The sequence below is a fragment of the Heloderma suspectum genome, chromosome 4 (genome assembly GCF_057233095.1).
Source record: "Heloderma suspectum isolate Gila_16-S chromosome 4, 16-S_ref, whole genome shotgun sequence".
NCBI lineage: Eukaryota > Metazoa > Chordata > Lepidosauria > Squamata > Helodermatidae > Heloderma > Heloderma suspectum.
Genome location: NC_139461.1, coordinates 257264822 through 257278461, shown reverse-complemented (window position 1 = coordinate 257278461; position 13640 = coordinate 257264822). Strand labels below are relative to the sequence as shown.

The 13640-nt window shown below is 42.7% G+C and overlaps 1 protein-coding gene across 17 annotated transcripts in view; it reads right to left on the bottom strand.

Annotated features, from left to right (window-relative positions):
• Nucleotides 1-13640, bottom strand: part of RAP1A (RAP1A, member of RAS oncogene family) — a 137832-nt gene that overhangs the window by 28636 nt on the left and 95556 nt on the right. For 14 of the 17 annotated variants that reach the window (XM_084853440.1, XM_084853436.1, XM_084853438.1 and 11 more), the window contains one exon: nt 3496-3579. In XM_084853440.1, the coding sequence (XP_084709566.1) occupies nt 3496-3552 (57 nt within the window). In that variant the 5' untranslated portion in view covers nt 3553-3579. Of the gene's footprint in view, nt 1-3495; nt 3580-13640 lie in introns of those variants that run through there. The other 3 variants (XM_084853448.1, XM_084853447.1, XM_084853449.1) reach the window with 1 other exon arrangement.

Sequence of the window (13640 nt, the reverse complement as noted above, 5' to 3'; positions counted from 1 at the left end):
TTATTTCTTTGATTGTAATGTCCTTTTTATTTATCAACAATATTTTATACTACTACATAAACAGAGTTCTCTGGGCTGCTTACAATGGGGGAAGTATTAAAATACTAAACAAAAACCATACACACACAATATGGCAATGCAGCAGAAAACACAGAAAGCAGAAAATAAAATCAAGCACACACAAAAATCAATTCTCAAGAAGCACAAACTGATCAGCAAACAGCCAGAGTTCTTAAAAGACTTTCTAAGTCTCCGAGAATAAAAAGATATTCACCTGGTACTAAAAAGGATAAAACGTAGGCACCAGACAAGTCTCTCTGGGGAGGGCATTCCACAAATCAGGTGTCACCAATTGGACGGCCCTCTCCTTGGAAGCGAACTTCCAACCTTACTTGGCAGGGACAGCCACAGAAGAGCCTCGGACGATGATCTCAGGGTACATATGGGAAGAGGTGGTCCCTCAAGTAACCTGTCCCAAACCATTTAGACTTTGAATGGTGTGTGTGTGTGTGTGTGTGCGCACACGCACATTTAAAACTATATTAAACAGGCACACATCTTCCAACTAAGGAAATGCACTTCAGAAATCTGACAAGAAGGCTCTAGCTGAGAAAAACGTATTTATATATAGATACTGAACGACTGAACAACAACAACAACAACTGTCCCATTAAATTGTACTCTTATTTGTCTGGAAAAGAGCATAGACAGGAATATAGGTATCAGACCACAGCTGCTGACTCAGGGAGCTTCCAGACAAGGCTTTTATTCTGCAACTGCGCTGCATTTGGTTTCTTACACTTGCTGTATAGGCTGTACTGGTCTAAAACCCAACTTCTTGTCCATGCTCTTTCTATGGACACACTAAACTTCTCTCATTTCTTGTCTACGGGTCTCTATAACTGAACAACGAGCTACGCAGACACATAAACAAGAGTCCTTCCATCAGCTCAGTTTGCCAGGAATGCTACAGGTAGGTAGAATTACAAAGCGCAACAGGAAGATGACAGGAAGTCTTTATTCCTATTGCTTACCATTTCAATGCAGCCATTAAGAGTGCAGAGCAAAATATTTTATTCTTAAGTATCTTTCTGTCTATCATGATATTACAGTGAAGCTGGTCACTATTATTCCCATAATAGTGAAGGAGGGTGTCTTGTTCCAGTACCACCCAGCAAGTTCAAGTCTACCACTATTAAGTGGCCAAACTAGCTTTGAGTTCACTTGCTTTGTCACCACAACACAAGCATTTTTGGGGAAGAAGCATGTACTCTTTGGGCGTGAGTTCTTCTCTCATTCTAGTTTTATTACTTTGAAGCATTATGTGGACAACCACTAAAAATGCCCCCCCCCCATCCTGCCATTGCAGTTTTTAATCTGCATATCTATTTTAATGACACAAAGAATGACAAACCATCAGCCACGGAATGCCCCAACAGCCTACACCACCTGTAATTCATTACATATGTCTCATTTTATTCAAGGCTACATATCTGTCACTGAAAACAGGAGGAGAGTAAACACAGAGGAATAGTAATTTAAGACTTCTAATTTAAAATAGCCACTGATGTTTACCAGCATCTAAAATATGGTATTTTTAAACTTTCAGCAGCAAGTCAGCTCCAACAATTTAGTTGCAGTTACCTAGAGTACAAGCTGAGAGGTCTAGCAAGCTGCAGGGTTGAAACTTTACCATGAAGCAAAGAACATGGTTTCCAAGACAAACTCAGAATTCCTACAGAATCCTAGAGGTCAATACTTGAACACAATCTATTTGTGCAGCATATCATGTAATCAAAAGCCTGGAAAAGATGGCCAGTTGTCAAGGAAGTAGTCAGAACAGATCCCAATGCTTCCTTGGGGCATCCCACTTATCTGCCCCTATAACCAAGATCCACCCCTATTCCCTACTGTCAGTATGAAATCTGACACTGCTTTTCCCATGTGCAATAAACTGCACCAAGCAGTACACTCGGGGGGGGGGGGAGCAGTCAAATCTGGGGTCAAAAGGAACCTGGGGTTCCTCAGAGGGCCACTCCTCCTTCCCCAAATCTCAGGTGGTTCCGCACTTTGTCCCCCTGGGCACATTTGGGAATTTGAGAAACCGCTGGGGGCACCACCACAAAATGGTTCCCACAGAGGATGAGGCTAGTCGCATAATGGCTACTGTGGGGCCTGGCTAGTCAAAAGTGAGCTAAAGAGGGGCAGAGGAAAGAAATAGTGAGACTAGAGACTGGGAAGGAGGGGGAAACAGCAAGGCAGAGGGGTAGAGGTGAGAGAAAGAGCAAGGGTAGAGGCTGGAATGGAAGAGAAACAGAAAGTTAAAGAAATGGGGAGAGGCTGGGAGGAAGGGGGATACAGCAAGGCAAAGGGGTAGAGAATGAGCAAGGCTAGAGGCTTGGAGGAGGAGAAACAGTGAGCTAAAGAGCTTGGGGGGTAATAGTGAGGCTAGAGGCTAGGAGGGAAGGGGAAATAGCAAGGTAGAGGGGAGAGAAAGAGCAAGGCTAGAAAGGGAGAGAATGATTTTCCTAACATTTTCCAATTTAAAAAAAAAACACAATTTTTTTGAAGGGGGCAGGGAGGGCAGAGCTTTGTGGGCACCACTGGAGGTGCCCATAGGCACCACATTGGGGATCCCTGGCTTAGGTTATTGGCAGTACAAGGTTTAAGATAAAATATGCTTGCATTTTTGGTATTTTGATCCTGCCCCGTTTGTTTCTGGCCACACACCCTTGCCTTTAGTCCTGTCCATCACTGGAATGCAACCCCTGAGAGCATCTCTGAAATTGAACCAAAGAGGTTTTGCACCCCTCTGTAGTACAAGTTTTGACAAAAAATGCAGACCCTGACAGATTAGCCTATATTAGGGATGGCCAACTGGTTTCTCCTGGGCCAACTGTGGCCCCCAGCTCAATTTTATTTGGTCCTGGTGCTCCTCCCAAATTGTAATCAAGATGTGCTGAAACATTGTGACTTCTCTTGGATGTTGTATAGTTTTATAGTTGTATGTAATGCTATATCTGAGCACATCTGCATCATAATTCTGAAGTCATTATTGCTAGACAGCACAACCTTTACGGAGGCAATCTGTCCACTCATGCCAAGTTCAGCTTGTGCTGCGTAAGACACTCAAGTTTCATTGCTCAGACCACTTCAGAGAATAAAGCAGCCCCAGTGAAAACTGAAGTTGGATATCCCTAGTCTAAATATTCCAATTACAGAATGCACGTTTTCTGGCTGCAGAATCTGAGGGTGATTTTTTAAAATGTTGAACTCACTTCAGCACTTAAATTCACTCTTGACTCCTACACTAATTCCAAGGCAAGTACCACTCATTTCTTTGCTGAGTGCTTGGAATGCAAATATCTTGACTATTAACTATGGAATTCACAGCCAGGCTTGAGGATTCCAAGACTGCATTTTTGACAGGACTAATTTTTTTAAAAAGGGGAGTGGGATTATTATTATCATCATCGTCATCAAGATGGAACTCACCAAAGCAGACTTCCCCACGCCGCCTGAGCCAAGGACCACTAGCTTGTACTCACGCATGATGTGGTCTATTCAAATACTGACAGTCTGAAAAAGAGAACGAAGTAATGAGAGTTAAGGTCGCTCTGTATGAAATAATATAATGTAACAGTTACTAACCATACAAGGATTTTCCCCAGACTGCTGTGATATCTCTGCATTCACTTGTAAAGGTCATCATTAAGAAAGGTATATCAGTTTGGCCAATGGTAGACAAAGAGTGTGATGCAGCTATTCCTCTTGACAAGCTTTGTAACTGTTAAGATACCAGTTTGTAGCAGCACACAGCTGCCCTGGTATTTATTTGTGATGGCCCCACCATCATCTCTCCCTTAAGTCTAACAGACAGAGAAGAATCAAGGTTGGGACAGGGCAACTTTCTGTAAGGCTTTGTAGACACTCACTCAGCCAAAGGGGTTGGCTCTTCTCTCCCCCACCAGGCACAGAAAAAGACACCCTTCCCTCCTTCAAGTTCTCTGCAATGCATGGGGAACATGTGGGAGGGAACAGGTTTCTCATGTACAGACACTTGCCACAAGCAATTCATGGTCACCAATGACAACCTGGTGACTACAGTTATGAAACCCTGGATGCAGAAACACCAGGCAGTGTGCAGACTAACAGGTTTTGAATTCCTAGCTGTTAGTGTTGGAAGTCAAATGTATCAACCATTGGTTCACTGGGAACCTATTAGTGTAGTTATTTATCTTCTCTCCAGAACCGAGAGAGGTAATTAGGGAGGGGCCATAGTTCAATGACAGAGCACATGCTTTGCACTCAGAAGGTCCCAGGTTTGATCCCTAACATCTCCAGGTAGGACCAAAAAAATCCTGCCTGAAGCTCTAGAGAGCCGCTGCCAGTCAGTATCAAGAATACTGGGCTAGATGGCCCAATAGTATGACTCAGTATAAGGCAGCTTCTTTTGTTCCTAATAGTAAACGTATTTTTTTAAAAAACACCAAACCCTTATACAACATGGAGATGATAGGAAAATGTGTTTAATTCCAGGCATGTTAAATAGTGTACAGACAATACATAAAAGCCTCATGTAATACTGTTACATTGAAAGAAATGTTATCAACATTACAGATAACAGAGATAATAATAATATTAATAATAATAATACCACCAAAGCAAAACACACTTTTTTCTTTTCCTTTCTTTCTTTCTTTTTTACAAAATAACTCCAGCAGAGTATCTCTTACAGAATTCTACAATTCTCTGCCTACACATTTCAACTAGCTAGGTTCACAAGCTTTCAACACGTGCATGTTCTTTCTAAGTAGGATACTGAATCTTTGTTCCAACAATTATACTGCTTTTCATGAAAGTAAATATAACACACAAGACACAACAACAACCCAGGTTTCCACTGATACAGCTGGTTTATGAACATGCAGCTGGTTTGTAGCAATCAAACATGAGATAGCAAAAACAATGGAGGAGAAAAAAATACAATAAAAATCCAGGGAAAAGTTTACAACCACTACCCTCCACCAAATTAGTCCACTTTATTAAATGTAGCAAGGGGGGGGGGTCCCCTGGGGTGCCAGTGCACATAAATTAAAAGTCTAATCTGGTATATACATGAAGAGTTTGTTTTCCAGTGTTTCAAAAATGCTTTTTATTATTACTATGAACCATCCTCAAGACACTTAAATAACAGTAATATTACAATTCCTTTGCATAAAGGAAAAGGAATAGATCCAGCTGGTACTAGAGATGGGTGAATGATACTCACACACACGCGCACAGATGCACATGCACACAAATATAGTTCATCTGTTTCTGAGGTCAATTACAAGCCCATTTCAGACCCAACGAGGTCATGGGTGCAATGGGGTCTAAATTCCTCCCCCAACACCTGCAATGAGACCAGCATTCCCATTTTATCTGGCTACTGCAGCAGCAGATCATTCCCTGATGACTTTTAACTGGTGGCAGCAGACATGCGAGTAGCACACCCAACCAGAGTCCTGGCACATGGATCACTGCTGGAGGTAGAGACCTACCCACTCCCTCTGCCACCAAGTAAAGTGAGTGGGATTGTAAGGGTTATGTGGGTACGTGTGGGTGAGCAAGCCAGAGATATACTCTGTATTCAAAGATATACCAGAGATAAGCCAGAGATATACCATATCAGGGCCTAAAGTCATATCTGAATCTCCTTAACTTTCTACCTAATATTGTTACATTAGTCATAAAGCTTACCTGCGATCACTGTGTCACTGAGCCTCACGGCATCCCAAGACTAGATATGGGGAAAAACATGGGTAAGGCTGCAATCCTGTACATACTTACTGGGAGTAAGTCCCATTTAGGGCAGGGGTAGGCAACCTCTTTCAGCCCAAGGGCTGAGTTCAAGTTTGCAGAAACTCTTGGGGGCCACATTCCAGTGCTGGGAAGCCAAAGGCAAAAGGGGAGGGCCCAAAATACAACACACACCCCAATAAAATTGCATCTTGTAGCCAGTAAGGGCGGTTAGTTAGGACAGGTATTTCAACCTTTTGGAATGGAGGGAAAAACAGCACCAGGAAACTACCAAATGAGCGGCGGTTGGGAGACAGAGGATGGGGCCAGGTAAGCAGGCCTGGTTGTCTGGGGAACCCCTGAAGACCAGATTGGGACCCCAGGAGAGCTGGATTTGGCCCCTAAACCTGAAGTTCCCCATCCCTGCAATAGGGCTTACGTCTGAGTAGATATGCATAGGGTGGATCTAACTAAAAGCCATGCACGCAAATGTCTAGCAGCAACTGGCAAACATTTATTATCCTGTGCGAGCAATCATAGCATCAGAATCGCCATCCAGAAAAACAGCAATACTTAAGGAGTTCCTTAAAATGCTTTTATGATCAATGTTTCATTGAGCCTCACAGCATCCCAAAAACAGATATATAGACCTGGGTTAGATCGAGGGAGCTCTTAAAGGACAGATGTCACAGGAAGCTGCAGTTCAAGAACAAAATTAGCTTTGCTGAAGCTGGGCACCCAAGGGGAGGGGCAAGAAGGGCACAATCCTAATCCCTGGGCTGAGAAACAATGGCATAATTTGACCAGAGCTGTGTTTCCACCAGCTATTTACTCCAACCTGGCTGCACAGTGAGGTCTCTGTGTTTCCAGGACATCATGGCCATTCAGCCCCAGCCCCGCATTTTATTGCAGAAAAACTGCTTCTTCTGAGACTGGTTATAGTCCGACTTTTCCAGCTTAGTTCGGCTCCATTACTGACCTGTCTCCACAATCGCACTGGGTTTGGTATCACAGTCCTGCCCATGGGGCGTGTAGCCGGTGTTTGTGGGTGTGTTGCTCATGACCTCAGTGACCCAACCCTTTTCCTCCCTGTTTTCCGGAAGTTTCATCACTGTTTTGGAACAGGATGCTGAGGGACCAACTTCTAAAACTTCGAAAATAAGCACTAGAACACTAGTGCGTATAGCCTGCTATCACGGGCAAGCAAGTACTCCCACTATAGCCTGAAAATCAAGTTTATCTCAGGTTACTTCCCCAGAACTACACGTGGGGAGGATCCACAGCTAATATTCCTTTGTGTCGTTTGGACCAGGGAATTGATGCTGCAAGCATCAGAGTCTAGTTTCCACATTCCACGCTAAGTCACTATCTCATTATCACACTATTGCGCAGGTCTTCGATCAATATGTACACCCTCTATGTCAGTACCTTCTTATGGCGATATCACTATCACTCAATTGCGAAATGGCACTAACATGTCTTTGCCCTATCACGCGATAGCACATTTTCCGGAACAACTCCCCTTGACCTCAATAGGAGTCAGCAGGCACCCCTGGACTAATGCGCTATCACGCGACAGTGCAAATACAAGTTAGTGCTATTTCGCAATTGAGTGAGGGAGTCATAGCAACATACTGACATGGAGGGTATGCATATTGATGGAAGACTTGCGCAACAGTGTGATAATGAGATAGCAACTTAGCGTGTGCCCGCTAATGCAGTAGCCTTAGGGGTGCCTCCTAATGCGGTAGCCTGTTATTTAGAGGGAAAGGAAAAAAGAATGGGTGGAATCGGGCATACATCCATGAAATCTATTCAGAAGTAACTCCCATTGCGATCAATAAAGCTTGTTCCCGAGATTGCCATTAAGGGGAGTACAGCCTTGAGAGGGGAGCCTCTCTGACAGGTTCAGCAGCCCCTGCCAGTCTGATGACGTTCACTTCCAAACCCCATACCCAACCCAGAAGTATGTTTCTGTCAGTGAAAGGGGAGAGGGAGGGGGAACTGAGCAAGAGGAGGAAGCAGGAACACAGATGAGGTAATCAGACCCAACCCAGACTCCATCCAACCATCAAGAAAATGATTCGATTAGAGCTCAGTGGAAACAGCACAGGGCCCCAGGCTACAGAGATGATAAGCTGGGACTTTAAGCACTGTGGAAACTGGAAAAGCAGCAGATACAATTGGGGAAACATCGCAACAAAATTGCAAGCCAGGTGAAGCTGATAGCATGGAAATACACTCCTGGATTGTCAAGTCTGAACCAGGCCACTTCATGCATGAAATTTCAAAGTAAGCATAGTGATTTTTTGCTCCCAAAATATTGGAGGCTGGGGAGGAGAATGGGTAAGAACTGAATTTCAAGGAGGGGGGAATTCACTGTAAAGGGCACAGTGACAATGATTAAAGAGCAACAAGTAGCAATGAAAGGAACCAAAGCACTGAAAGACCTCCTCAGCCCTCTGAAATACACAGAGAAATAATGCAAAAATTATATTTTCTGTTATTTGACACAAATGGCATCAACACTGTTCTGATACGTTAAACTTTGCTGCAGTGACACATAAGGCAGCTAGATGTGAACACTGGCTAAGGAGGCCTTCCTTAACATTCAACCCTCAAACACATTAATACTTGCTAATGCAATTTATTTTTTCACACTCAATTGCAGAAAGGTATGTGCAATTAAGCAAGAAAATTATAGTAGTGAATTGCAAGAGACCAAGATTGCTTTGCCATCCCCAATAGGGAATGATTTAGGTCAATATTTTCTCTCTGTAAAAGGTCAGGCCTCACTTGCCATTGCCAACTCAGAAACCTTTCTGCTCCTCAAAGCAATGTCTGTGCCTTTTTATGGAAATCTCTCTACTCACTAAGCTGCACCAGAAAACCTTTCATTCTCTTCAGGATTACTCGACAAATAAGGAAAATGACAAAACCAACGATAAACATTTTAACAGTGTTGACTTTATAAACCAGCCCTCGCTGCCCCAACAACAGAGCCTGGCCAAGCAATGACATCATTTGCTTATTATCTTTTCAGCCCTCCCCAAGATAGCTTTGCTCCCAAGTAAGGATTCAGAAAAGCAAAAGCTACAGGATTAAAGCACCGTAGTTCTTTTGGAGAGATCACAATCCAACTTTGCCACAAGTTTTATGAGCTTCCCAACCATACCTCTTACATTTGTTGATATCCCCAGAAATGTAATGTGAAAAATTTATTAAAAATTAACGTTGTCGATATAAGACATATAGTTATGTACACAAGTCCTTTTTTTTTTTAACCACTGTGACACTGTTCTGGTAACTTCAGCCAGAAGTGATCATGTAGAACAGGACTTCAGTGATTGCCACCATTAACCTAAGCATGGAATATTCCATGCAGCAGATCCCCTTTCTGGATTATGTGGTACAGCTATGTGTGGGACATTATCCTGGAAACCAAGTTATTGCTATATATGCCCACATACTTCCAGCTATCACCCAGAGCAGGGGTAGGCAGTGTGGAACCTGCAGGCACCAGTGTGCTACCTTTTTTGGTGCCCGCTAAGGTGTCCTCCCACTTTTTATTTTTTTTAAATACCAAAGTTTATTACTGGCAGCTGGGATTGCTTGAAATAAAAGTGAAGGCCTCTAACTGCTCCCATCCTCTTTTCCCATGAATGCTTCTGGGCCAAACATGGGGTTCAGTTACATTCTTAGGAAATCCAAGATGGCAGGTAGTTGCAGGCTGATACTTTCCTCTGCAGGTCACTCATTTTGTTGTGGTGTCCAGGACAGTTTCTCAAATGTTATTTATTATTTGTTTTATTTAAAACATCTGTATCCCACCCTATATCATTAAGATTTCAGGGCAGTATACAGATAAAATCAGTTTAAACAGTATAAAACAATAATTTAAACACCTAAAACATATCAAACTATTAAACAAGCTAATACCAGTTAAAATCTAAAACAATAAAACAGTTAAAACAGTGTGCGACTTTAGGGAATAATTTAGCCCTCAAAGGCTTTGGTAAAAAGCCATGTTTTTACTTGGCACCAAAATAAAACCAATGTCTGAGTCAATCGGGCCTCCAAGGGGAGAGCATTCCACAACCGGGGTGCCACAGCAGAGAAGGCCCTCTCCCAAGTCCCACCATAGTGTATGTCTCGCACTGGTGGGACACAGAGGAGGGCCCCTCCAAAAGATCTCAGTCCTTGGGCAGGCATATATAGGGAGAGGCACTCCCTCAAATATCAAGGTCACAAGCTGTTTAGCACTTTAAATGTCATCACCAAAATCTTGCATTCTGACCAGAAGCATATTGGCAGCCAGTGCAATCTCTTTAAAACTGGTGTTATATGATTTTTATAAGATGTTCCAGTCAGCAGTCTAGCTGCTGCATTTTGCACTAGCTGCAACTTCCAAGTCTTCTTTAAGGGCAGCCCCACGTAAAGTACATTGCAGTAGACTAATTGAGAAGTTACCAGTGCTTGTACTACTGTGGCTAGGTTATCCCTATCCAGGAAAGGCCATAGTTGGCAGATCAGCCAAAGCTTGCACCAAGTACTCCAGGCCACAGAGTACACCTGGGGCTCCAGTGACAGGGATGGATCTAGGAAGCTATGCACCTGCTCCTTCAGAGGGAGTGCAACTCTGTCCAGGACAGGTCGCTTACCCAATTCCCAGACTCGGGAACCACCAATCCACAGAGCTTCCATCTTGTCAGGATTTAGCTTCAGTTTATTGGCCCTCATCCAGCCCATTACAGCCTCCAGGCACTGGCCCAGCACCTTCACTGCCTCAGCTGACTCCGATGACAAGGAGAAACAGAGATGAGTATCATCAGCGTACTGGTCACACCCCACCCCAAAACTTCTAATGATGTCACCCAAAGGTCAAATAGATGTTGAACAGCCAAATTGCCAAATGAGCTCATGGGTCAAAAGAGGTAGCCTATTCCTGACCCAGAGCATACCACATTATGCATCAGCAGCAGCCAACCCGTATAAACATTTGTCCAGTCCTTCAGAGACCAACACCTGCAGGATTTACATCAGGCATTCTTAAAAATACAATACTAACCAGACAAAATGGGAAAAAAAATACACCAGATGGACGACAAAGCCATAGTGGAAATCAGGAGTCATCAACTATGGAAAGAGCCCAGCAGAAAGAGCAAGAAAAGACAATTTGTCACTTGCAGCTTTCATCTAAAATCTCTCCATCTCACTGGGGATCTATAGCCCACCTTGAACAATGATCCTTCCCTCTCACAGTCTTTGGGTAGCAAGCATACTTGTCCTTTCTTACAACAATCTTCCACTCCAAAGCAGTTGCTCATCAGAAAGATTGCAATACATAATGGAGATACAAAGCACAGCAACAAATCCCAGTGCCAATTTAATTTCCATATCTACTCTGGCAATACTATCATGGGGCCAAGCAACGTCAGTCATACCACCAAGGGCTTATTCACTTGTACATCTCATAATGTGATATATGCCATCATTTGCTAACAATGCCCTTCTGCCATTTACATAGACCAAAAAGGTCAGTCTCTAAGCAAAGAGATTAAAAATGGTGGCACCCAGAAACCCGTTCGGAAACATGTCAGTTTTCTGTAGCAGACCATGAACCTATACTGCTCCAACAAAAGTAGTTTCAAAGGGAGACTCCAAGGTGAAGATGGAGAATTAGAAAACCATAGCAAGTTTGATGCAGGAGAATTTCATCTCAAGATATCCTGGAATCTCTTGCTCAGTACAGAAAGTAACTGTTCCTCTTTAAGTGTTTATTTCCACAAGTGATTTTGTTAAACCTATTCATCACCAGCAGTTCCTTGTCAGGAGTACATCACATCCACATTGACTGGATTTTGCATTCATTTGATTTGATTCTGTATTCATTTGTGCTTTGCACAGTATTCACTATGTAACTATGTGACATCACTTGATCATTTTGCCTCATTTTATTTTTTTTAAAAACTTTCTCTGTGTACTTAAGATATGTATATATATATGTCTAACCTACAGCATATGCATCTGATGAAGTAGGCTCTAGTCCACAATTGATTACAGCGCAATGCATTTGATAGCATTGTACACACTAAATTAGGCTTGGCTACCTGGACTGACTCATGCAGTGCATGGGTTGGGTGAACTAGCTTGTCACCCCCTCTACAGCAATTTTTAAAACCCTCTAAAGCACATTTAAATTTTTAAAAAGAGCTTGTTAGCAAGTGTGCCTGCTGTACTAGGAGTCAAGTACAATAGACAAACCAAATGGAAATTCATGTTGGTAGATAAAGATAGGGATATATGAGAATTTTTTTCCTGTTCACAAATCATGCGAATATACCCCGTTCACAACCCTGAATGTGAGCAGGAATGCAATTCTCATGAAATGTTTGCAATTTCCTGAACTTTAATTCACATTTGGAAGTGAGCTCTTGTGCAAATGCACACTTCCAAAAATATGCATATGCGCACTTGCGTAAATTCCCCCCAAATCTGCATTTTCATACTTCAGCCTATGGAGGAAAATGTGCATTCTTGGTCAGGATGTGTGTGTGTTTTTCAAGTGAGAGAAATCACGCACTTTTAAAAATGCACATTTTCCCCCATCAAACATTTTTCCCAATCAAACGCTCATGTTCAGGAGCGCAAATGAGGTGAAACAAGCTTCCAGGAAGAATTCAGAGAACCTCAACGAATTCTAAAATTGCATGTTCACCCACTGCTAGGTACAGAGTATAATGGATGTGGAGAGGGGCAGGAAGAAGTGAAGGTCTGAGAGAGCACACTACCAGAACAGGGCTAATCAGATGAAACATCAAACTATGGTTTGATATTACATGAACAAATCCTATGCTGCCCCAGGTTGTAATGCTCCCTTGCCCTCCTTCTCATTTGCAATCCTGGTTTGTGGGCAAACTATGCTTTGCACAAACCATCATTTGCCCACTTTGGACAAAATGACAAACCCTTCCCCTATGAAATCTAATGACTACCTGACATCTTATTCTAGGCCATGCAGCATCTAGTGGGACCCATGTCACCATAGGCAGGCAAGCAGAATGAAGAGAGGGCAAAGTACACCAAATTCTAGTCACTAAACAAGCAAGGAAGCATTCCTTTCACAGAGGAAAGACACACTTCACATGCTCAGAGGCACTTAGCCCTTGCTGGCAGAATATTGGTAAAGAACAGATGGCACAGTTCAAAGTTCCCAGGAGTCAAGACTACTGAGTGCACTGTATTTGCTCTGGGGAGAAGCAGCCTCTGTATGATTTGGCCTGGAACACTGTTAAGCTTCTGGAAGAAACTGGACTCTTGAGTCTTCAGGGGAATACTGTTGTTTCTGCAGTTACCATAATTCCCTCTGTTCTAACAAAAATTGATGTTTTGGAATATTATTTCACATTACCTGACCAATTGATCAGTCAACTAATTGAGACAAAGAGCTCATTAGACAGGTGAAATGCAAACCCTACCCTATTTGCAGTTTATGGAGAAAGAGGTGAAGATGAAACAAAACATTCCCATTAGAGAAATATTAATGAGCAGAAGTGCAGATTAGTCCTCTGTAATCATACAATAGTGTACCTTGTGTAGAGACTTACACATTCTATACAGTATAAAGTACAGATATTTTCCGTTAAAACCCCTTCAAAATAACCTTAAATGTCATGTTAAAAGATTTATGTCTTATGAACTTCACTATAACCAACACCTTTCTAGGATGCAGGGAAGCTGCCAGTTTTACAAAGCACGTAAGATAAGGGGCCAAATATTAGCTGTGTAGTATCTCATATTTACAGAGTAGCCTTCAAAACCACCCATAACAGGCAGGAATGCCCAGTTATGCTGCTGAT